Source organism: Canis lupus, chromosome 5 (genome assembly GCF_011100685.1).
Source record: "Canis lupus familiaris isolate Mischka breed German Shepherd chromosome 5, alternate assembly UU_Cfam_GSD_1.0, whole genome shotgun sequence".
NCBI lineage: Eukaryota > Metazoa > Chordata > Mammalia > Carnivora > Canidae > Canis > Canis lupus.
The window spans coordinates 78,253,606-78,279,427 of record NC_049226.1 but is presented as its reverse complement, the minus strand read 5'-3'; the positions used below and the strand labels follow the sequence as shown (position 1 = coordinate 78,279,427).

Below are 25,822 nucleotides of genomic sequence, written 5' to 3'. Positions count from 1 at the left end.
CAAATCCATGATCTTTGGCCAATGGTGTCACATCCACAAGGACCAGAGGTCACGCTGGAAAGGAGAGTTCTTACATCAACAAGTGTTTGACCTAACAGGACGCACAGAGCTGCTGCAGGTCAGCAGGGGAAGCACTGCGGCAGATGGCATCCACTTCTGCTAACTGTCGGCCTTCCTTGGTACAGGTTCATCAGCTTCCGTGAGGCAATAAAAGTAAACTCAGCAGCCATTCACCTTATGGGCTTCCTGGTTCTGTTGGCAACTGTTCGGCTGTGGAACCTGATGCACCATATCCCCAGGCTGCAGGTCATCGGTACAACACTCAGCAAAGCCTGGGACGAGGTGGTGGGCTTCTTGCTGGTCATCCTCATCCTGCTGACGGGCTATGCCATTGCTGTAAGCCCTCATTCCCAGTGTCTGTCTTTTCCTAAATGCTCTGGCCTTGGAATCACACTCCTTCCCTGAGAAAGCACTGTAGGGAAAACCACCAGTTCAAGTCGACAGTTCTGGAAAGAACAGTGGAGTAAGCAAGCTGGTTTGTAGTCGTAGCTTCATACTTAATTAGCAATATGATTTAATGCAGACATTGATCTCCTCTAAAATTTAGCTCACAGGTTGATGTGAAGACCAAATAAATTGATATAAAAATGCTACGTAATTATGAGAAATTTTTTTCTTTTTAAAGCAGAGATTTGAATAGCCACTAAGGCATTTGATTTCCATTCCCCTTTGGTCCAATGTTGGGCTCCTTATCAAGCCAGCTGGGAAAGAACTGAAGTCAGCTCTACAGTACTCTACCCTCTGACTAGTCTTTCTCCTTTTCAGTTTAACCTGCTGTTCGGATGGAGCATTTCTGACTACAGAACTTTCTTCAGCTCCGCAGTGACTGTTGTTGGTCTCCTAATGGGAATCTCTCATCACGAGGAGGTGAAAACCATCCTGGTTTCCCGGCAGGAATGATTCCATTTGTTTTATTATACCTAAGGGGAGAATTTGCTTATAAAACCAGTTCCTTCTGTACCACTGCACACTAGAAAAGGGGGAGCGTGTAGATATTTTTGCCTTCCCATGTTATGGAGCTATCTATGCATATGACTTGAGTGGCTATTACTCTCAGAAATGTGTCCTTTCCAAGCACCTAGTCCCAATTTCCTGACAATCTTTTTGCCAGGACCCCCGGGCCTGAATTTATGCTCTCATAACCTAGCCAGATTAATAACATTATTTGCTGTTTGCTTGTTTTTCTAAGATTTTTTCATGAGACACACAGGCAGAGAGAGAGGCACAGACAGGGAAAGCAGGCTCCATGCAAGGAGCCTGATACAGGACTCAATCCTGAGACTCTGGGATCACGCCCTGAGCCAAAGGCAGATGCTCAACTGCTGAGGCACCCAGGCGTCCCACTGCTTTCTCAGTGGCCCTTTAAAGTGTACAATGAAAGTGACTTGGGACATCAGGTAGCTCAGCGGTTAAGCACCTGCCTTCAGCCCGGGGCGTGTGATCCTGGAGTCCCAGGATGGAGTCCCACATCAGGCTCCCTGCATGGAGCCTGCTTCTCCCTCTACCTAGGTCTCTGCCTCTCTCTCTATCATAAACAAACAAACAAATAAATAAAAAGACTTTTTTTAAAAAGTGACTTTTAAGAAAAATAGGGAGATACAATTCCAAAAAGAGCTGCAATATTTCTGTTCATAATTAATAAATGCTCATTTCAGAGAGGCTGTTCTCTCCCCGAGGATTTGGGCACCTCGCCCAAGATATAGGTTTGATCAGGACATAAAAAACTATTTAAATTAGTTGAACTCTTAAGACTTTCATGAAGTTTAACTTTCTGAACAATCTAGAACTCAAGTGTTAGGAATAAAAATGGCAAGTTTACAGTTTCTTAATAGTTTCTGTTGTGAAAAGTTCTCACCTAAGATCTACAAAAGAACTTTTATGGTTTTAGGTTCAGTTAGTACTTTATGCATTCCAAGGGTGAAAGCTTCATTCCCTAAGACTCTTAAGGAAATAACAAAAACAATAAGCTTTTGCTAACACCTTTTCTACTTAAAAAAAACCCTCTTTTCTGCTCTAATCATAATCATATGATATGAAGGGAAAATGGAGTATACTTATAGGGACAAGTCTTAGCAACACAGACTCAGATTTTACAAGTTATACGGTTGACCTAAAAGTATCTATAATTAAGCAATATCTGGTCATACAGAAGATTTCCACCAGTGGTATTATAAGCATTTATCCTGAGTTGTTAGGCTGCTGCTGTTTTTTAAACAGTATCCTAGTGGCAATAGTGAATGAGCCAATACCATGGGAAAATAAACATCATTTGTTACACATGTAAATTAAAATACTTATAGAAACTACTCTAAGAGGGATCCCTGGGTGGCGCAGCGGTTTAGCGCCTGCCTTTGGCCCAGGGCGCGATTCTGGAAATCCGGGATCGAATCCGTCGGGCTCCCGGTGCATGGAGCCTGCTTCTCCCTCTGCGTGACTATCATAAATAAAAATTAAAAAAAAAAAAAAAAAGTACTCTAAGAGTAACCCTGTATTTGAGAATGGTCTATGCTAAAAAGAATGGCAAAACTCAGTCCTCATACTTTAAACATAGCATACAACCCCCCCCCCCAAAAAAAAAACCCTCAAAACTAAAATAAAAGCCAGTTTTTTTATGGTTAACCTGTTTAATTCTATTGGAATGCTTCTGTGTTTATAGAGGTTCTTAGTATGGCAGAATTTTTAGGATTTCTGATATTTATTCTTTCAATATGCTTTTGCTCTTTCAAGCTTCTGTGTTTAGTTACATTTTCCAGAACTGCCAAAATTCATATGGGCTTTGAATCATTTATAGTGCCACTATGACTTACCTTTCTTGTGAAAGCTCTGAAGTGTCCATTATTTTTATACCCATCAAGTTTGTCATTTGTGAAGTTCTGTCCACTCAAAAGCATTTTCAAAGTTTTGTTCTCCTTAGTTTCCACCAAATATTTTATGTGAATATATCCCAAATGTTAGCATATAACTTATATTTTTAAAGTAGAAATTAAACTGTCAATATTTAAATTCAAAATATTCTATTGTCTCTTCCCAGGTTATCGCTTTAGACCCAATCCTGGGCTCCTTTCTGATAATCACCAGTGTCTTCTTGATGGTACTTGTGATCATTAACCTTTTTGTTTCAGTCATTCTCATGGCCTTTGGTAAAGAAAGAAAGTCCCTTAAGGTAGGTAACTAACTCAGTAACTGAAATATAAATTTGTCATGATTTTATCATTAGAAAAGCTGAATTGTTGCTGACATAATGCACAGTATCAGCATAGTCCCTTTAGCTCTGGCAGTCATTTTCATAGGACACCCGGTTTACCAAGACTACATGATGTTCTAAATCTACTATAAATAGCTGGTCCTCAATTATTAAGTAGCAGACACACTCCAATGCCTGACAGTAAATCATTAAAAGAAACAGTATCTTTACTATTAACACTTTTTTATTCTTTTGGTACCTTCCCCCTCCAACATTAGCATCAATTTTAATTTAATTCACTCACTTCTCTCCTGTCTTTCAATAGACTCTGAAAGAAGGTACACTGATAGATATGGTGCTACAGAAGCTCTCCAGTTTGCTGGGAATCCAGCAGCACCAGAACACGTGAGTAAACAGCCATGATAACAATGGCCATTAACACTGAGGTTTTATTTTTTATTTTATTTTTTTAACACAGGTTTTAAAAGATGAACTATCTTAATTCTGTTACTTCCTAGCCTGGCTTATTACTACTTAGCATATTATTACTTATCTTTGCATGGGTTAGTTTAGAAAATTATTGGTTTATAGTATACTGTTAATTTTGTAAATCACTAAGGAATCAAAATCCCCATGGCTGCAAGTTCCTAGTTATGAATTTCTGTCAGGAATGGGTTAACACTACAAGTGATACAGGGGTGCCGAAGTGGCTCAGGTCATGATCCCAGGTCAGGTCCTGGGATGGAGCCCTGCATCGGGCTCCTGCTCGGTGGGGAGTATGCTTCTCCTTCTCCCTTTGCCCCCTCCAATAAATAAAATCTTTAAAAGAGTGATACAGGATAATCCAGCTCTGTTGCCAAAGAGCCAAGTGAAAAAACGCTACTGATGGTTTCAGCATGGCTATGGGAAATATGTATGAGCCAGAGGTGAGCTCACTGCAGTTTATTAAAATCAAAGTTATACGGTTTGGCTATATAAGATCAGGTCTGGCTAATGGAGAGCCCTGTCCCAGAGGAGTAACCAAAGAAACTCACAAATGCTATCTGGGCTGAAACAGAGAGAGAAATGGACTCCTTGCTGCTTCAAGCATCCATATTACCTAAGGAACCAAAGGCAAGGTCTGGCTTGTGCCCAGCATGGGTCACTTGCTTAAAATACTCTCCTCTAAAATCCAGATTTGCACCTCATCGTTTGGCCAAACCAGTGGAGAAAGCAGGGCACAGAATTTTTAACTTTATTATCAGCTACTGAGCTATGAAATACAAACCAATCAGAAACATTAAAGTTGCTTGAAACAGGTGTTTACATTTACACTACACAGAAGCCAGAGTCCTATCTTTTGATCCCAATGCCATCCCTCTGGGGAAGGATGGCCTCAGCTAGGGGGCAAAGGAACACGTTAAGTTATAATAGTAAGAGTCTCATCCATCTAGGAAAGTAGTGAACCACAGCCACCATTTTAATGGGCACCAAAAACTTACTTGAAATCAGTTTTTAAAGGTTCTCTTAATCATAAAGTTTTCAAATGAAAACAGGAACCCCTCTTCTGTGGGCATTCCAGCTCATTACCCAAGAGACTTGAGTACTTCTATTAAGGCAACTGGAAGCCCACCTTAGCCTTGAATGGTGACTTCTGCCCAGTATGTGATCTGTCCTTTCTTTGCCAGTAAATGCAATCCAACAGAACATGCTATGGGGAAAAACAGGAATTTATGCAGTGCTGCCCTCTGGTAAAAGGGAAACACAGCACTCAAAGCAAAAGGCCACAGAGGGCTCCCTGAGAATCCAGTAGAACTAAGAGAAGCCTTCAACTTTCCATAAAAACGTCACAACTGGATCCAGGTAGTCCAAGTAGAACAGTGCCCTGCAGCAAGGAGTAGTGTATATGCCAGTGAGAGGACCCAGGTTCCAAGAACTGTTACAGTGGCTTCCAGAATCAGTCTCTCCCATTCATAGCACACCTTTGCTTTGATTTTTGCTCACCACAAATCCCTCTGTATCGAGGGGTTTGTTTCTAAGTCTAGAACTTCAGCACAGGGCTGAGAGACTTCATGAAGTATTCTTCTCCATGTCCAGCCATCTTTGGCAGCTCTCCTCATAATGCTTTCACCTTCCCACTCCCTGTGGGGAGACAGGACAGGTGATGAGAAAACCTGGGCTCATACTCAAAGGAGATGGACACAAGCCCAGCTGCCAGGAGTCAGCTGCTCTGGCCTCATAGTCTCTAATCATTAGTCTCTTAGGAGCAAAAAAGAACTGGAAAGCAGCAGAATTTAGAGCAGGAAGAGAGCCCAGAGGAAGAGCGTGCTCAGTGATGGTAAAGAGATGAAAAAGAATTTCATGGAGATTCTTTGTTACAAGGAGAAATAACTCAGTCTCAAATCCCAGAGCCTGGAGGTTGCCTAGTATAAGACCTAGGTTTTCTTTTTCAATTCTTCAAATCTCCGGGAAAGATCATCAAAGTCAATGTCCTCAGATGCTGAGGTGTTGGCACCAGCAGATGCAGTCGGTAGTGTGTCTGGCACAGATGGCAACTCCGGTAGCACAAAGTTGTCATAGGTATCCACAGGTCGGGAAGGGGGCTTTGCAGAAGCTTCTGGCTTGGGTCCAGGACCTAATTAGGGTAAGGAGCAAGCACAGTGTTACAAACACCTGAGAAGTAAGTGGCTCAGATCCTCAAAGCCCACCAGCCCTTTTGGCAGAAACAATAAAAATACAAGAGAAAACACGGTTTAAAAAAAAAAAGATTAATAATTCTAAAGGTCAGTAAAAATTTTCAGGACAAGATCTACATTTCCTTAATATAGTTGAATCCTACCTGTTACACTTTCCTAAGGTGAGAGAAAAGATTAAGGGAAATTCAAAGTGTGGTACCTGGGACTCGGTACACAGAGCACTCACTCACTGTCCCCTTTCACAAAGGTCAGCTCCCATAAGAGGGTGCCTGGGTGGCTCAGATAGCTGAGCACCTGACTCTTGGTTTTGGCTTTGGTCATGATCTCAGGGTCATAGGATTGAGTCCCATATTGAAATCGGTGCTGAGCATGGAGTCTGCTTGAGATTCTTTCCCTCCCTCCCACCTCACACATATATATGCTCTTTTTGGTCTCTCCTTAAAAATAAAATCTAAAAAAAAAAAAAAGAACAGTGTTTGCCTCAAAGGTAGAGAGTGGATTGACAGAGTAGACTGGAAAGGATCGTAAGGAAACTTTCTGAGGTAATGAAAATGTTCTACACCAGTTTTACTGAGGTTACCTATCTCTAATTTAAGAAAGTACCCCATCCCCCAGGGTTTCTGTAGTGCTTGGTAGTGTTTTATTTTCTGAGTGGATGACCACATGAGCATGCTTGCTTTGTGAAAAGGCCACGGAGCTATTCATTTATGGTTTTATCTACTGCTCCCTCTTTAATGCTCAAGTTTAAAAATATGTATCTGGATAGACCAATTAATCTACCTCTTTCGGTATTTCTAGGTACAGTGGAAGTTGAAGCAGCAGGTACATAAAGAACTTGAGATTGAAAGAATGATGATACCATTAACAGAAACAAGGAGATTCTGGGAGATTCTCTGCAGCCAGAGAGATACTTTCTTTTTGGGCAAGGGAAATGCTGAGTTCTACTTTCATTATACATCATCTACATTCTGGGAGAGAAGAGGGCATGTGGGTAATATGCCACAAACATGAACACTATTTCTGAGGCAGGAACAGCAATGAGAAAACCGCAAAGGATTCAGCAATGAGGGTTTCTGACTCATACTCACCAACAATCTGTGCAGAAGAGACATTCATATCAGCATTAATGTCATCAACCTGAAATACAAAAACTGTTACTGGGGGAGAAAGCAATGTCATTACTGGATAAAGTACTAATACTGATATAAACCCCTATGTTCTCCAAAAGCTAAGCTGCTCAGCAGAAGCAAAAGAACCTGCTCCAAAGAAACTGCCCCTCCACCCCCTGTACTCCTTCCTTATCTTCCGATCAACTACCATGTTAAACACATAACCACCAAGCGAGAAAAAGAAAATTCTTACCACACCATAACACCTCTCTTTGATACCTTCACCTTCTGGGCAGAGAGAAAGCACTAACCCACTGAATTCATCTCCAAGAAACAAGTCCTCAAATACTGAAGATCTTCTACCTCATATCCTGGAAACAGTTGTGGGCAATGCTTCAATGCATGCAGATCGAAACATAAGAAAAACCCAGGCCCAAGGGAAAGCCAAAGGAAAGAACACTAAGCAAGTTCAGGAACAGGGTACTCTCCCAGCAAATACCCTACCAATTTGTTTTCTCTGTAATGCATCAGATGGAAATAGGTCTCAAAAGGCACATACTAGCTGAGGAAACAAGGCTGACAGAAAGTAGCCCTCTAATTCTGACTCAAAGCGGTGCAAACACCAACACCAACAATTCAGTTCAAGGCATGATTACCACCATTTATAACAAGTTTCGTCTATAAGACTAAAATGTAAAATTAATGCCATAGTGTGAAATTTACTAACTGGCCACTTCTGATGAAGACAAACTGTTGAATTTACAAAACTGGTATTTTAATTATGATATTCTAGCAGCTAGACTATACCAGCTCAATACAATTCTCTGCCTAGTTAGTTCAAAAAAACAGAAACAACAAAAACCCAAAAGACTATAAAGTGCCCTATTAGAACTTTCTAGGAGATCTGCAGCTCCCTCCTGATTCCTGGCTTAAGTGCAAATAAAGCATTGCCACCAATGATGCTGCTGCCGCCGCCACCACCACCCCATTTCCAGGATAATGTTAAAGCAACACAAAAATCCAAAGCAAGAGCAATGCTGGTACTAGGAATTGATCAAAACTTTGCCTTCCCTGTGGCCATTATTTTGCTCTCTCTTCATGGGATTCACTCTCCTGCTGCTTACAAAAGACGCTCATGCACTTACAGATTCATACGATGGGGGAGTTGCTGGTATCTGAGGTGGATGAATATTGGGAAAAGCCTGGTAAGTCCCCATTGGCAATCCGTTGAAATCCGACTGCAAGAGGACAAAGGCAACATCAGAAACAGCCCCTATCTAATTTCTAAGGTCTGTGTATGGTAAGGGAGAAATACCTACACGTATTCAATGTGAATATTCAAGACATATATTCAATATATGTATATATGCAAGAGCTCCAAAAGAAAAAAAAAATGCCCCAGAAGGATTGCAGATTTTTAAAGATCTATAGCCAAAGGCTGGCTAGTCTTCAAATTACTAATCAACTGCTTTGCTGTCTACAAGGGAAGATTCTAATCAAACTTTCCTATCACTAGTAATGACCTTCACCTTGTCTACAAAGGAGGTTTTCCTGGTAGTAAGGAGTATTCATTTTTGGAAATAACTACTAGTATGCCTCCTGCAACAGGTCCCAAAGGTAGTCAGTAAACCTATGAGAACAAGTTTATATAGCATTCTCTCTATATATTTTCCCACATCATTAACTAAACACAAACCAAAAGACCTTCTCCAAATCCCAATGTTTTTATTTCACAATATGATCACTAATACCAAGTGTTGTCACTGCTGAATCTTCTTGACAACGTACAACTCCTGTGTGTACTCATACATCATCTATATTTTATATAGTTTAAGCTCACATTTATATGTATACTTACTGGTCCCTTTGGAAGTGGGTAGGAAAAAGGAGTGCTTGGAGAGGGCATGGGCATAGGCATGGGCATAGGCACTGGCACTGTTCCATCAGGTCCACCAACTGGTGCTGTGAAACCACCCCCTCCTCCTCTTCCAGAGCCCCCTTTCTTCACATCATCTGTGAATCCAACATCAATAAGATCTGTCTCTACCCCAGGAGGAGCTTCTGCCTGAGAAGGAGAGAGAAACTCTTATCATTAACCCACATCATAGGCTAGATTCCCCCAGAAGATGACCCTGAGATGGAGACCAGTATGGAGTTTTACTGCGGTGGTCCCTTGGGATAAAGACCTGAGGGGAAGTGAAGGAAGCAAGGCTGGGAAGAAGAAAACGCTGGGCTGCTGTATAGTCACACGGACCGCTCAATTCATTAAGGAGCTGGGATGGCCCTGTAGCAGGTACCCTAGAGTCTTTAAAACCAAGGTACTGAATACAGGCTCTCCCGCAGGAAAGACTTTGGATGAAGCAGCTTTCTTCTGAGGGCCACTCAGCTGTGTATGAGTCACCAGTCATCGATATTCTCAAGAGCTGGGGAAATAAATGCTTTTATCCTTAAGTGCGTGTATTTGGGATGGGGGACAGTTGCCTGAGCAGCACACCAAAGCTGAATGATACATCCCACTGACCTTAACTGAATCATTACTATTTGTATATTTGCCCCCCTTCCAGTGTAAACCTCATCAGGACAGTGACCTTGTTTTATCTGTGTTCACAGCCTTCTGTACATTGTCTAGCACACAGCAGGCACCCAATGAAGGTTTCAGAATCCATTCGAGGTCTTGAGGCACTTCTTCAATTCCTTGAACTTTATAAAAAAGCAGCAATAGTGCCATTTTCTATTTGTATCAAGGTTTGTACCTTTTCAAAGTGCTTTCCAGTCATTCATCTCATCTAATCCTTCAATACTAAGAAATGCAGGCATATTTATTGTTACCCAAAAAGGCACTGACTGGACAAAGGCTTAAATTCCCACAAACTTTAGTGCAAAGAATATGGTTACTTTTTAAGAAAGTGATATCCAGAGATTCATTTCCCTTTGTATTCTGAAAAAGCTCTAAACTTACCATGACCACAGAGTCAGGCTCATAGGGCACATTGTAGTTCTTGGCAATTTCAATCAGGTATCTCTCCACCAGGATTTTGGGTGGGGCTTCCACACTCAATTTATGCATGAGCTGTAAGTAAAAGACCCAGGGTTAAAAATCTATGCCAATGAGCCTAAGCCTAACCTGTCTTAAATTTTGTTCCTCTTATTTTACAGGTAAACTGAAGAGAAAAAGGGGTTCTGACCAGTTAAATTTCTTTTTTTCAGTCACAAAGCATTATTACAAACCCACGCCCCTCTCATGTTCTCTGGTTACACACGACCCAGATGTCGGTAAGACTGATAATGCCACCCTTCCCTATTTGAATTCATCCACTCTGTTCCTCACCTTGCTTCTACATCCACAAATTGTAAGAGGCACAAAAGGACCAAAGGCCTCACAATCACAGGTTTAAGGAAAAGGTAAGGAGTGGACTACACTGCCAGCCCAAATGCCTTCTCACCCTCACTATGAAATATGCAACCCTAGATTAACTCAGCCATACATTAGGACCCACTACAATCAATACAAAATAACATGCCCATACCCCATTGCATCATGTTTAACAAGCATGTTCATTACCCTGTCATTCACAGTTCCAATCTGGTTGGTCCTACATAACTTGCCATATTCCTTGCTATATTTGGCACAGAGCTGATCAGCAACCTAAAAAGAAAACAGTCAGAGAAAAATGGAAATCATTCCAACAGACTGCTTCAAGCTTCCAATCATCAGTAACCATGCTTCTATTCTTGGATTTCAAAACAAACATGCGGCCTGTAAAACTTTAAGGGGGTATATGTGAATTCGTATGTGTTCATCCATCCACAAAGCTGTAGCTATGTACCAAATTCTATTACAGACTTTATGATATATGCTCTAAATACAATGAACAAAAATAGACATTGTTCTTACTCTTACATAGTTTTATAGTCTCTGAGGAAAACAGTCATTACTTGATCATGCACATAAAGATATAAATGCAGCTATAGTAAGTGTCAACCAGGCAAAGTACAGCAGACTGTCAATAGCTTGTAACAGTGAAATTAGATTTGACCAAAAAAGTCATGTAAGAGGGGGTGCCTTGGTGGATCAGTCAGTTAAGCATGTTCAACTCTTGTTTTCAGCTCAGGTCATGATCTCAAGACCATGAGATCAAGCCCCACATAGGGCTCCACACTCAGCATAGAGTCTGCTCGAGATTCTCTCCCTCTCCCTTCCCCTCTGCCCCCCACTTCACTTGTGCAATCACATTCTCTCTCAAGTAAGTAAAATCTTAAAAAAAAAAAAAAAAGGCCTCCTTAAAAAAAAAAAAAAAAAAAAAAAAAGATGCTTCAATGAGATCTAAGGGATGACGAAGATTTAAGAGGGAAGGAAGAACATTCTAAAAAACAGCATGTGCAAAGGCCTCTGGTGGAAAAACAGAGCCAATCCTAATTTCAAGATGAAATCAAGTGAGTGTTGAGCCAGAGGGAGGAGTATGTTAGGTAATGAAGTAAAAAGGGGGGACACCTGGGTGGCTCAATGGTTAAGTGTCTGCCTTTAGCTCAGGTCATGATCCCAGGGTCCTGGGATTGTGTCCCGCCATCAGGCTCCTTGCAGGGAGCCTACTTCTCCCTCTGCCTGTGTCTCTGCCTCTCTGTCTCTTATGAATAAATAAAATCTTAAAATTTTTTTTTAAAAAGGGAATTTTGTTTCTATTGTAAGAATAGGAGCTACTAAAGGGCTTTAAAGCAAGGAGTAGTAACAGGATCAGACTTGTATCTTGAACAGAACTCTAAGCTATTCTGATGCAATGGTGAATAGACTAAAGGAAACCAAAGTAGGTGTAGGAGAAAGATTCAAGAAGTTACTATAATAGTTTAGGTATTGAACCAGAGTGGCCCCAACACGTGAGAGCTTAACAAGGAGGCACTCGTCGTTCACATGTAGACATGGTTCTTATAAGTTTGTCCTTTGTCTTTTGATAAGTTTTTGGTTGCTTTATATGATGCAGAAATTTTTTATTTTTCTTATATGAATTTATCACTCTCTATATGGCTTTTGTAGCCATTTCCACTATGAGATTTATTTTTTAAATCTGTCTAGTTCTAGTTCTTTTATGAGTTCATCTTTTTAAAAACATGTAAATCTGTTTCATCTTTAATAAATCTTTTTTTTTTTTATTAAAGATTTTATTTATTTACTCATGAGAAACAGAGAGGCAGAGACACAAGCAGAGGGAGAAGCAGGCTCCATATAGGGAGCCCAACATGGGACTCGATCCCGGGTCTCCAGGATCAGGCCCTGGGCTGAAGGCTGCGCTAAACTGCTGAGCCACCGGGGCTGCCCCAATAAATCCTAACATAAAGGAAGAATACAGGAGAGGTTACAATGAAACTGAGGTTGGGACACCTGGGTGGCTCAGAGGAGCATTCAACTCTTGGTCTAGGATCATGAGTTCAAGCCCCACACTGGATACAAGATTACTTAAATAAAAACTTTTTAAAAAAGACTGAGGTTAAAAGTCTCTGTAAAAAGCAGCTGCCGCAGGTGGCCCAGGTGGTTCAGCAGTTTAGCGCCACCTTTGGCCCAGGGCCTGATCCTGGATACCCAGGATGGAGTCCCACGTCACGCTCCCTGCAAGGAGCCTGCTTCTCCCTCTACCAAAGTCTCTGCCTCTCTGTGTCCCTCATGAATAAATAAATAAATAAATCTTTAAAAAAAAAATACATAATACATACATACTTTAAAAGAAGACTGAGGAGGTTAAAAGTCTGTGTAAAAAGCAGCTGCCTCAGGCGGCCCGGGTGGCTCAGCGGTTTAGCACCGCCTTCAGCCCAGGCTGTGATCCTGGAGACCTGGGATTGAGTCCCATGTTGGGCTCCCTGCATGGAGCCTGCTTCTCCCTCTGCTTGTGTCTCTGCCTCTCTCTTTCTCTGTGTCTCTCATTAATAAATAAATAAAATCTAAAAAAAAAAAAAAAAAAAAAAACACCTGCCTCTGGGACACCTTGCTGGCTCAGTTGGTAAAGCATGGGACTCTTGATCTCGAGGTCATGAGTTCAAGCCCCACACTGGGTGCAGAGCTTACTCTACCAAGAAAAGGAAAGGAGGCAAGAGTTGCCTCTACTCTCCCATTCTTCTACTCACAAACTCTATGACTATCATTCCTACCAGATCAGAATACTAGAGGCTTACTCTCTGGGGAAGTTAAACTAAAGGGATTCTGGACTCCAAGCACAACAGAGAGCAGAGACACTTAAAGACAACTGAAAAATAAAATCTAAGTCTTCTATAAGAGAAGAACGAGACCTTTGGCTTCCTTCTCCTCTGATTGTTAGAAATTCTGACAGACAACTTACACCCTTGGGGTAGGAAACAGGATTTCTCTCTGAGGGAAATGACCATCCAGAGGAAGAAAACTAATTCCTGATACTCTAGAATTCCCTTAAGAAAGGGCTTAGATCATTCAACAATACAGGCATCTGGCAATAAGCCCTACCCAGGCACATGAGAGTTTTAATTTCTCACTTTTAAATATAACCCAACAGCCAAGGCCACCAAACTTTTGTGAAAAGCCTGATTTTACACTATATGATAGTTTAAAAGAAATAGAAGAAAATTATTACAGGAACAAGAAAAGTTACTAAGAAACTGTAATATTCTCAGTTAAAAGACATTATAGCTATGAAACAAAAGCTACAGACTATGATGTAAATATTTAAGAGAATTAAGAAGAGCTCTTAGGGGCACTCTGATGCTTCAATTGGTTGAGTGTCTGCTTCCACCTCAGGTCATGATCCCAGGGTCGCCCTCTATCTGTGCCTCTCTCCTCTGCTCATTCTCTCTCTCTCTAATGTTCTTTAAAACTAAAAAAAAAAAAAAAAAAAAAAAAAAAAAAAGCTCTTAAAAATGAAAACATACAGAAGACAATGAAATTTCAAAAGACGGATCAGGAGATAAAACAATCTAGAGAAAATAAAATAAAAAAGGCAAAGATGTAGAAAAAAGGACAGAACAACTCAACTGAATTTATATCATGGCGGCTAGTGCCGTATCCATGTTGTGACGGGGAAGTTTTCAATGTCTATCTCTTCTGCTAGATTTAAGCTACAAGAGTAGGGTTGGTGTCATATTTTTCTCACTGCTGTACCCTCAGTGCCCACCAACTTGTAACATACACCAGATAAATATTTGTAGAATTACTGAATGAAACAAAACCTCTGTAACCTTAAATTAGTATGATTTTAACTTTACTCATTTACAGTTGTGTAACAACTTTACATGAATATACTTATATAACATTACAATAAAAATAAGAGAAAACTGGAGATATGCAAAACTTTGCTCCTTAAAAAAATTATTCAAGTTTGAAAATACTGTTCTATTGCATTACGTAACAGGCCTGAAAAGAAGGTAGACCAATTTACAAAGCCTATTTCAAAAGCAGCATGGGGAAGGATACAAAATATCTGGTCAAATAAACAGAAATGACTTGTGTTAACCAACCTAACAATATGACAAACTACAAACATCACTGAAACGCTGTACTCACTATTTTCAACTCAGCCACTTCTGACTGGAGTCGAGGAGCAGCCCAGATCAGTGTAGACACGGATTCAGCCAGACCAGAATCTAGTTCCCTAATTAAGGAAAGAAATTAATAAAATTTAATATTCTTTAAAACAAACCAACAGGCTCAGTTACTTAAGCACGTGTCTTCGGCTCGGGTCATAATCCCAGGATTCTGGGATCAAGCTCCACATCAGGCTCCCTAGCCAGTGGGGAACCTGCTTCTCCCTCTCCCTCTGCCCGCTGCTCCCCTACCTGTATTCTGTCAAATGAATAAATAAAATCTTTATAAATATATAAACCAACAAAACCCTCCAATTTGTATCATATACTTGATAGCCTCTAAACTTCTTCCACCAAGCTCATTAGAATCTTACAAATAATTCTAGGACTTTAGCATTTTCATCATCCTCTTTTACTTTTGGGGAAACTCTGACAAGCCCAAGGTTACAAAGTCAGAAAAATGTTAGAGCCAAGACTCAAACTTAGACCTTTTGATTTCAGAGTCCTCATTTTGAACAGTTGTCTACATTAAGATCAGGTCTTCCAACAAAGTTGTTAGGAAAAAAGGCCCTTGGGTATGTGAAGTAGTCCCCTAGTGTTAGGCCCCCCACACTGCATATTACTCCTTTCTCAAATTTCCTTTCTCAAAAGTGATTTGATCTTAGTTTTCAAGTCTCTTATTTCATTTCATTATAGTTATACAAGATGAGTAAGTTCAGAGATGAACAACTCTATGCATATAATTAACAATACTACACTATGCATTTATAAATGTTAAGAGAGTAGAAGGGTGCCTGGGTGGCTCAGTGCATTCAGTGTCTGACACAAGTTTCGGCTCAGGTCACAATCACAGTCTTAAAGGCCCATGTCAGGCTCTGCACTCAGTGGGGAGTCGGCTTGGGATTCTCTCGTACTCCCTCTGCTCCTCCCCACCCCCTGCCCTGGTTCGTGCATACATGCTGTCTCTAAAATAAATCAATCTTGTTTAAAAAAAAGAGAATAAGAGATCTGATGTTATGTGTTTTTATCAAAAAAGGATGGGGGAGGTGTGAGAGGGGACAGAAAGAAACTTCTGGAAATAACAAATGTTAATAAACACACCTTGATTGTGGTGATGGTATACAGGTGTATGCCTATGTCCAAACCCATCAGATTCTATACACAGGTACAGTTTTTCTAGAAATCATACCTAGATTAAGATTTAAAAAAAAAAAAAGACAAAATATCTTACTTCATAGACTGGATGAGGCCAAACCGAGCCAGCAGCAAATCACAATATAGCTCCAGGATCTCCATGGCCTCCACAAGGTAATCTTCTCGGATAATGTGCTCCACTCGGATCCGAGCTCGTTCATCTTTCCCAGCAGCCAGATAGTCAGCAATCTCTTTCCTTGCTTTCTGGGCCAGTTCCGCTAAGGCACAAATCCCATCCAGTCACATAGCAGCAGTACATTGGGCCCTGGCTTGCAGGAGACTTCCAACCCAAGAACAAAGTGAGTGTTTCTACCTACTACAACCTAGTTCACTCACTCTCAGCAAATCTAGTCCCAACTCATCTAGTCTCCAGAATTTGCTCTTTTGTCTAGCAAAGAGTATTGCTGTTATAGCCAGAAATTCCCACCTCAGAAGTCATGTTAACTCATTCCCTGCAACAGAACGATTCAATCTAACTTGTCACAAGGAGCAGCAGTAATCTATCTAAAGCTTCAAGGATCTAGGATCCCTAAGACTTCATAGTACTAGCCTGATGGAGCCAGTACTAGGGTGGTAAAACCCAGTGATGTATTTTGGGAAAGAAAATATAAGGCAATCATGTATTACTCACTTTTTTTTTTCTCCAATAGCTTAAGACGGTTTATGACTAATCTCAAATTGACCCGTAAACGCTCAGCTTTAAATCCAGAGCCCAGCATGCTGTGTTGTTACTCCTGGAAAAAGATAAGAAATTACTACTTTCAAGCTGAAATTATTCCAGTTAGAGGATGGATTAGCTGACACTATAACCCAGAATGATTTCCTAATACAGGCAAAAACAAAAACAACATGACCTTATTCAACATTTCTTAAAGACCATTTTGGCTTGTATGGAGAATTGATTAGGGGAGGATAATAATAGAACCAAGAGGACCAAGGAGAAGGCTATTACTATAGTCCAGACAAGGGATGGAAAAAGCTTAGGCTAGGGTAGCGTGACTGGATTTGAGATCTTGAAGGCAGAGCTGAAAGAACCTGATAATGGATAAAATTAGTATCTATATATTGGTGTAGAAGTAGGCTGATAAAAAGACAAAGCAACAGCAAGAAGGACGCCTATTTCTCCCAAAAAGCTCATCAGGGCAGTGATGAGGAAAGATTATCAAATTTAGAACCAAATTAAAAAATATTCTCCCATTGGTTCCTCAAATCTTACTAAGTCTCAGCCTTTGGGAAAAAGCTAGTGCCCAAGATCACAAAAATATTAATATTTACTGACATACAAAGAAATACACCAAAGGACGAAAAGTCCAAGAAAAAAAACTTAACAACAGAAGGCTATTTTACCAAGACTTTCAATGAACAGCAAATATACAGTCAACAAAACCATTCCCCTCCACCTACAGGGGGGTACACCATTGTGCATTCTATACTGAGACAGCACAAATTCTATGTCTCTAAATTAATTCCTGGCTTGAACTTCAAAACATGTAACACCCAAACAAAAGCTAGATCTAACTAACCAATCAACAGACAAACCAAAAAAGACATCCAATGTAAAGAGTTTGTATGGAACATGTGTCCACTTGTGCATATACCACTAATAAGAAACATCAGATATATTTCGTTTGTAAAATTGCCTCCAGAAGCCTTTATACATTTAAATAATTAATCTAGGTCTCAGTTTACAATGGAGCTTGTATGTTGTATGTCATGAAATATCTGGCATCCATTACACTGAATTATGTTCAATCCACCAACAAATATTTACTAAATATTTCTACATCAGACAATAGCTAAACGCTAAAGATTTACCAAAAAAAAAAAGTACAGTCCTTGCCCTCAAATGCAAAATCTGGCAACTACAATACTATTTGGTAAAAGGGTAATTTTAGAATGGTTCTCAAATAGAAGTGATTTTGCCCCATTTGGGACATTTGGCAATGACCAGAGACATCCTGGGTTGTCATGATTGGAGGGGATGCTACTGGCCTCTGGTGGGCAGATGCCAGGAATGATGCTTAACATTCTACAATGAACAGGACAGTCCCCCCAATAACAAAAAAAATTATCCAGCCCAAATGTCAGTAGTGCCAAGATTACAGGATACTTTCAGGAGAAAAAAAGTCTAAGATGGGTCCCAAAGGACACACAAATTATTTATAAGGTAAAAAAGAGAATGTGACTACCCCAGGCAGAGGGAGTGCTGTATGTAGACTCCAGGTACCAGAGAGAAAAAGAAGCTTTCAGAGGAACACAAGTTCAGGACAGCTGAAGAATGACATTCACTACAGTTTATGCCATAACATCTCTCATAATCATAAATTCAGAACTTCAATTTGACAATTATTTATAAGACAACGGGTGCTGCGGTAGGTTCTAGTGCTAACTAGATCCAGACTGTATCCTAAATTCCAAGGGATTCATACCAGAGATAGATGGGAGGGAGAAAGACAGCCAAAAAAATACTAACTAGTACTGTCATTTGCTGTACCAGGCGCTGGCCCAGGATCAACCAACAACAAACCAGTAAAATGAAGAATAAAATCTAAGTATATCTAAATATCCAAGTAAACAAACTTAATCATACACTCCTACAGTATTTCAGCAGAAAAATTAAAATACTATGTTATTTTTTAATCTCTTTCAACAAATATTCATTGAATATCTACAACACTGTGACAGGAACTAAAGATACACACTGGCACTAAAAAAAGAAAAAAAGAAAAGAAAAAAAAAAAAACAGACATGGTTATTGCCCTCATGGAGTTCAGTCTAGTTAGATAAAACAATCACCTCGGATTGATACCATTGATATCAATGGTATCAGGAACCCAGATCTACCAAAGCAACCTCAGATTTATACTGCAGTATAAATAATTTTATAATTTTATAATTTCTACTGAAGGAAGTTGAAAATATTGAAGTGTGGCAAAGTTGTTTATATTTCACTCTTAATCTTCTAGTTGGGGATATTTGGGGAAGAGAAACTCTCAAAGGCTACTATAAACCTCTATGTAAGGCAGATAAAAATAAACCCAAATTACTAATCTTATCATTCAGTAAAACATGTATTTGTTCACATCTAAAAAGTAAGTAAAATCACAGGGCCCATTCAGGGACTCTAATAATCACAATTCCAGCTGAAAACAGCATCCACAACCTGAGTAATTTGAGAAGAATTTAATAGACTATGTACAAAGGTGTGGGTAAGGTTTACAGAAACCAACAAAGGAGATAGTCTTGCCCCAGAACCATTAATAATTCCAGGACTGAGAGGACAAGAAGAGGACGTGAAACCTCACAAAGGTAACTATATGAAGAGGGCCTCCAGACAGGAATCACAGTCACTGGTAGAGGCAGAAAGGAACAGGGCGCCTATAAACACAGCATACAAGAGCAAGCTTCCAGGCACATACATCAAAAGAGGATGCTATTTGATTCTGGAACAGTATCAAACACAAGGACTATACATATACACACAAGACTAAATCAGCAGGAACCAGATCTACCAAAGAAACCTCAGATTTATACTGCAGTTAAGATTTCAGCTAGCTGGAGACACCTGGGTGGCATAGTGGTTGAGTTTCTGCTTTCAACTCAGGGTATGATCCCAGGGTCCTGGGATAGAGTCCCACATCGGGCTCCCTGCAGGAAGCCTGCTTCTCCCTCTGCCAAAGTCTATGCCTCTCTATGTCTCTCATGAATAAATAAAATCTTAAAAAAAAAACAAAAAACAAAATTTCAGCTAATCAGACTAAAAAACTGAAATTAAATTGTCTTTAAAAAAAAAAAAAAAAGCTGTGGGGGCACCTGGATAAACAGGTGGATTACACCTGGGAGCTGTTTATCCTGGGAGCTGGATAAACAGCTCAGTGGAACAAACAACTCTTAGTTTCAGCCAGATTCGGGATCTCAAGATTATGGGACTGAGCACCCATGTGGGGCTCCATGCTCAACAGGAAGTCTGGTTCTCCTCTCCCTCTGCACCCCAACAACTCCTGTGCTTTCTTGCTGTAAAATAAATCTTTAAAAAAAAAGAAGAAGAAAACTGGGTACTTGTATGTCCCTCTCTACAATAAATACATAGTAACGTAAGCCTCTTATCTCTAAAGTCCCTTCAACTCTAAGATTGTGCAGGATACTAAATATCCAATTGTAATAAATTATATGGAAAAGGCAAAAAGGCATAGACAATTGAGATTAATCCTCAATACATCTCTTAGAAATCTTTTTTTTTTTTTTTAAGATTTTATTTATTTACTCATGAGAGACACAGACAGAGAGGCAGAAACATAGGTAGAGGGAGAAGCAGGCTGCCTGCGGGGAGCCTGATGGGGGACTTGATCCCAGGATCACAACCTGAGTAGTAGGTAGATGCTCAACCACTGACCCACCCAGGGGTCCTAGAAATCTTATTTTAAAAAGATAACATTACATTGTTTTCTTGGAAAAATGCAGCAACTCATTTTATTCATTCTTTCATTCAAGTTTTTTTTTTTTTTCCTAAGAATTATTTTAGAGAAAAAGAGCGGACACATCAGCAAAGGGGAAGGGCAGAGGGAGAATTTCAAGTAGGCTCCTGGCTGAGTGGGGAGAAATTTCACCACCTTGAGATCACGACCTGAGCCAAAATCAAGAGTGAGATGTTCAAATGACTGAGTCATCCAGGCACCCCTCAACTAGTATTTATTAAGTATTTTACTGTATACCAGAAACTGTGCTAAGTTCTGCACATAAAAAGATAACCTGCCTGGGTGGCTCAGAGGTTTGGCGCCTGCCTTCGGCCCAGGGTGTGGTCCTGGAGGCCTGGGATTGGGTCCCACATGGGGGTCCCTGTGTGGAGCTTGCTTCTCCCTCTGCCTGTGTCTCTGCTTCTCTCTCTCTCTCTCTGCATGTCTCATGAATAAATAAATAAAATCTTAAAAAAAAAAAAAGATAACCTGCTTCTCCCTCTCCAGCTTCCTCTGCTGTTCCCCCTGTTTGTCCTCTGTCAAATACATAAATAAAATCTTTTTTAAAAAAAGTGTCGGGGGATCCCTGGGTGGCTCAGTGGTTTGGCGCCTGCCTTTGGCCAAGGACGTGATCCTAGAGTCCCGGGATCGAGTCCCGTGTCGGGCTCCCAGCATGGAGCCTGCTTCTCCCTCCTCCTGTGTCTCTGCCTCTCTCTCTGTGTGTCTATCATAGATAAATAAATAAATCTTAAAAAAAAAAAAAAAAAAAAGGTGTCGGGTAGCCCCGGTGGCCCAGCAGTTCAGCGCCGTTCTGCCCCAGGGTGTGATCCTGGAGACCTGGGATCAAGTCCCACGTCGGGCTCCCGGCATGGGCCTGCTTCTCCCTCTGCCTGTGTTTCTACCTCTCTTTCTCTCTGTCTCTCGTGAATAAATAAAATATTTTTTAAAAAGTGTCAGAAAGGATATGGGAAAAACTGAAGCCCTTGTGTACCATTGTTGGTGAGACTGTAAAGTGGGGTACCACTATGGAAAACAGTATGGTAGTTCCTTAAAAAACTGAAAACAGAAATACCATCTGATCCAGTAATCTTACTTCTGGGTATACATCCAAAAGTGAAAACAGGATCTCCAAGTTATTTGCACACCCATGTTCATAGCAGCATTATTCACTATAGCCAAGAGGTAGAAGTAACCCAAATGTTCAATAACAGATGAATGGATAAACAAAACATGCTGTTTATGTATTTTGACACACACAATAGTATAAGTAAAGTCTGAGTCCATGCTGTAGCAAGTGACAGGATCTCCTTCCTTTGTAAGAGTGAATATTAGCCTGTTAGTATTTAATAAAATGTATGTCTTCATGTATAAGGTAAATGTACACATATACCTTAAGGTCTGGCAATCGCACTGCTGAACAATACCCTCAAAGAAATTTGTACAGAGGGCCATGAAGACACATATACAGTGAAGCACATACAGACCCTATGGTAGTAAGGAGTTGGCAGGATACCACGAGTTCCTTACAAGAGGACAAATAAAATGTGACAGAAGCACACAACAGATTAGTATGCAGCAGTCAGAATTAATGACCTAGCTATACTTAAGAGTAACATGTGTAGTCCTTAAAAACCAGAACCAAGGGGGCACCTGGGTGGTTCAGTGTCTGCCTCTTGGTTTAGGATCAGGTCATGATCCCATGGGTGGGGAGACGGAGCCCAGCACTGGGCTCCACGCTCAGTGGAAAGTCTGCTGGAAATTTTCTCTCCCTCTGCCCTCCCCTCACAAATCTTTTTCTCAAAGATTTTATTAAAGACAGGGAGTGAGCTGGAGAGTGATGCAGGAGAAGGGGGGAAGGACAGAGAGGGAGAAGCAGGCTCTCCACTGAACAGGGAGCCCAATGTGGGCTCAATCCAAGACCCCAGGACCACAACTGGTGCTGAAGGCAGATGCTTAACAGACTAAGCCACATAGGTGCCTTGCTCATAAATAAATCTTAAAGTATCCAGTTTAAAAAGAATTTTTTTTTAAGTGAACAAAGTCTCAGAGATCTGTGGGGCAATAGCAAAGGATCTAGTATTTGTGTCCTCAGAGTCCCAGAAAAGTTGGTACCAAAAAATTGTGAAAACCTATAGGCTGAGGGGGGCACTGGGTGGCTCAGTTAAGTATCTGAGTCTTGATTTCCGCTCAGGTCAAGATCTGAGTTCTGAGATCAACCCCTATGTAGGACTCCAGGTCCAGCTGGGAATCTACTTGAGATTCTCCCCTGGAGGCAGGGCAAGATGGCAGAGGAGTAGGGTCCTCAACTCACCCAGTCCCACCAACTTACCTAGATAACTTTCAAAACATCCTGAACACCTATGAATTCAACCTGAGATTTAAAGAGAGAACAAAAATAAATAAATAAATAGAGAACAGCTGGAATGCTACAGAGAGAAAAGTTTTCGCTTCTAACAAGGTAGGAAGGTGAAAAAAAAAATAAAGAAGAATAAAGTGGGGGAGGGGTACTGCGAGTAGCAGAGCTAAAGCAGAAAGGTGAAAGCCTCAGGGACAGGAAAGTCCAGCCCTGGATCCGCACTGGAGTTTTCCCTGACAGAAAAGTGCTTAGCAGGGAAATCAGGCAGAACCACAGGAGAGGAATGAAGCCTCAAGATTCCCGGAGTCACTATTTGAGGAGATGCCCTGGGGGGATAGCTCAAACCATGGTCTGATATCGGTAAAGGGTTGGAGTGCCACAGCCCTCCGGGGCATTTGGGAGAAGCCAGTAGGTTAGGTGAGCCGGCTCCGAACGGAGGCGGCTGTGCCCCTTTCCCTTAAGGAGAGGTGGCCCCCAGGAGAGCGTGGTTCCAGCACAGGGCTCCGGATCCCAGGGCACCCAAGTGGACAAAGCCAGCGATCCTACATTCCCCCTGGACAGATGGAACCAGGGAGAGCACAAGACAGTGAGAACTCTCCTGCCGCTGGGCGCCCCCAAGCTGTACATCTCTGTGCACCCTCATCGGCCTGAGAGCATTTAGGCCAGTGAGGACTGGGAGACTGCATTAGTTACTCATTGGGAGCTCGACTCCAGAGCTGGAAATCTGGCTGCAGCCACTGATGTTTTTCCTCCTAGTTTCACCATGTGCCTGGGAGGGGCAGGGCCGCCAGGGAACAAAGGCCTCAAGGACTAAACAGCTCACACTGAGCCCCGCATCAGGTAAGGGGCGGGGCATCTCTGCCCAAGCACAGACGTCTGAGAATCAGCACAGCAGACCCCTCCCCCAGAGGACCAGCTGGAAGAACAGGGGAAGAGTTCTTGACCAAGCAGTGCTGAAAAGCTCCAGGAGCAAGGGAAAATCGAGGGAATATAGTATATAGAACTAGAGGGTCTCCCTCCCCTTTTAAAATTGTTTTTCCCCTTTTTCCATTACAATTAGTTTTTATATCAGACTAAACATTTCCAGTATTTTTTCCCTTTCCCCACCTTAACTACAATATTACCAGCTCTTCATTTTTAAGTTTTTTACTTTTTGACTTTCATATTTCTATAATTACACATCTTAGATATATTTTTTCACTTCTGGATTCCCTTCAACATATTCAATTTAATTTGGGGAGATTTAGGAGACAGGGGTTTTTGTTTTGTGATTTTTGTTTTCTCTGCCTTGTTTTGTTCTACAATGGCAGAATACTCCTAAAACATGATCAGCATGCACCCAGAACCAAGAGGAATACCAGACTAGTTCGTTCTGTGAGATTATATTCTCTCTTCATTTCCATTCTGCCCCCCTCTTTTATCTTATGTTTTGGTGGCAATGTTGGAGCTTTCTAGAAGTATTGCTGGTTTATATATGGGATGCTGGGTTTGAGCATCTTCTAACATACAGAACAAAATAAAATACACTCAGAACCAAGAGGATCACCCTCTAGGACCCCTCAGGTAGACTATATTCTCTCTCCACTACCACCCCTTCACCATCACAATCCCCCAATTCCCCCCCCCCTTTTTTTTCCCTTTTTCTTTACTTTTTTCTTCTTTGGGGTTTTTGGCCTTTTATTTTTTACTACTTTGTTTTAAAATTTATGACTTTAGTGGTCCTTTTGTTTTGTTTTGTTCTGATCTTTTTTCATTTTCTGGTCTCTGACCTCATCAGAATCATCTAGGGTGGAATTTACTTGGGCCATGGTTGGTATTTTTGACTCAGCCTGCTCATACAGCCACTCTGCAACGAACAAAAGGACTAGAAGGAAGAATCACCACAAAAGAAAGAATCAGAAACAAAGAAAGAATCAGAAACAGTACTCTCTACCACAGAGTTACAGAGTATGGATTTCAACTCGATGTCAGAAAGCCAATTCAGAAGCACAATTATAAAGCAACTAGTGGGTCTGGAAAAAAAGCACAAAGGACTCCAGAGACTTCATTATTGCAGAATTTAGATCTAATCAATCTGAAATTAAAAATAAATTAAATGAGATGCAATTTAAACTGGATTTCCTGGGATGCCCGGGGGGTGGCTCAGGGCGTGATCCTGGAGTCCCCAGATTGAGTCCCACATGGGGCTCCCTGCATGGAGCCAGCTTCTCCCACTGCCTGTGTCTCTGCCTCTCTCTCTCTGTCTCATGAATAAATAAAATATTTTAAAACAAATAAAATAAAAAATAAACTGGATTTCCTAACTGCTAGGGTTAATGAGGTGGAAGAAAGAGTGAATGACACAGAAGACAAGTTGATGGTAAGGAAGGAAGCTGAGGAAAACAGAGATTCTCTCTCCCTCTCCTTTTGTCCCTCCCCACAATCGCACATGTGTGGGTTCTCTCTCTTGCTCTCTAAATTTTTTTTTAAAGATTTTATTTGAGAGAAACAGCAAAAGAAAGTACAAGTGGGGAGGAGAGGGAGAACAGGCTTCCCGCTGAGCAGAGAGCCCAACATGGAGTAAGGAGTTGGCAGGATACCACGAGTTCCTTACAAGGAACTCCAGGACCCTGAGATCATGACCCGTGCTGCAGGCAGACAGACACTCAACCAAATGAGCCATCCAGGCACCTCTAAAATAAATCTTAAAAAAAAACCAAACCCTAAAGTCTGAAAACTCCCCAAATTTAGCTAATGGCATAATTTAGCGAAAAGCATATGTCCATAGGCTGAAAAAGTTTAGGGCATTCTAAACAGCATAAACACAAAGAAATGTTTGCCCAGACTCATCATCAAAAAACTGCTGAAAACTAAAGATAAATTTGTAAAATACTGAAAGCAGCCAGAGAAAATACTGACTCTAAGTATATTGTCAAAGTATATCTACTGTTATACATATAAAAAATACTGTAAAAAATACTATACAAAAAAAAAACCCTTCAATATTTTTTTTTAATTTTTTATTTATTTATGATAGTCACACAGAGAGAGAGAGAGAGATAGAGAGAGAGAGGCAGAGACACAGGCAGAGGGAGAAGCAGGCTCCATCCACCGGGAGCCTGACGTGGGATTCGATCCCGGGTCTCCAGGATCACGCCCTGGGCCAAAGGCAGGCGCCAAACCGCTGCGCCACCCAGGGGTCCCACCCTTCAATATTTTAAACTGGAATACTAGTATTCAAATAACCCAAAAGGCAAAAATACTAACAAATGAAA

At 41.0% G+C, this 25,822-nt stretch overlaps 2 protein-coding genes across 4 annotated transcripts in view; one reads left to right on the top strand and one right to left on the bottom strand.

The window, feature by feature from the left end:
- PKD1L3 (polycystin 1 like 3, transient receptor potential channel interacting) overlaps positions 1-10,911 on the top strand; it is a 69,264-nt gene extending 58,353 nt beyond the window's left edge. Inside the window, exons 31-35 of the mRNA XM_038538446.1 lie at positions 186-396; positions 826-927; positions 3,092-3,223; positions 3,570-3,649; positions 6,718-10,911. Coding sequence (XP_038394374.1) covers positions 186-396; positions 826-927; positions 3,092-3,223; positions 3,570-3,649; positions 6,718-6,733 — 541 coding nt within the window. The 3' untranslated portion in view covers positions 6,734-10,911. The remainder of the gene's footprint in view (positions 1-185; positions 397-825; positions 928-3,091; positions 3,224-3,569; positions 3,650-6,717) is intronic.
- IST1 (IST1 factor associated with ESCRT-III) overlaps positions 3,471-25,822 on the bottom strand; it is a 34,532-nt gene continuing 12,180 nt past the window's right edge. Inside the window, exons 2-11 of one of the 3 annotated variants that reach the window (XM_038538448.1) lie at positions 22,542-22,583; positions 16,390-16,492; positions 15,796-15,976; positions 14,545-14,632; positions 10,591-10,674; positions 9,988-10,098; positions 8,887-9,093; positions 8,174-8,266; positions 7,008-7,056; positions 3,471-5,858 (exon numbers count right to left, since the gene is read on the bottom strand). In XM_038538448.1, coding sequence (XP_038394376.1) covers positions 5,659-5,858; positions 7,008-7,056; positions 8,174-8,266; positions 8,887-9,093; positions 9,988-10,098; positions 10,591-10,674; positions 14,545-14,632; positions 15,796-15,976; positions 16,390-16,477 — 1,101 coding nt within the window. In that variant the 5' untranslated portion in view covers positions 16,478-16,492; positions 22,542-22,583 and the 3' untranslated portion in view covers positions 3,471-5,658. The remainder of the gene's footprint in view (positions 5,859-7,007; positions 7,057-8,173; positions 8,267-8,886; positions 9,094-9,987; positions 10,099-10,590; positions 10,675-14,544; positions 14,633-15,795; positions 15,977-16,389; positions 16,493-22,541; positions 22,584-25,822) is intronic. The other 2 variants (XM_038538449.1, XM_038538447.1) reach the window with 2 other exon arrangements.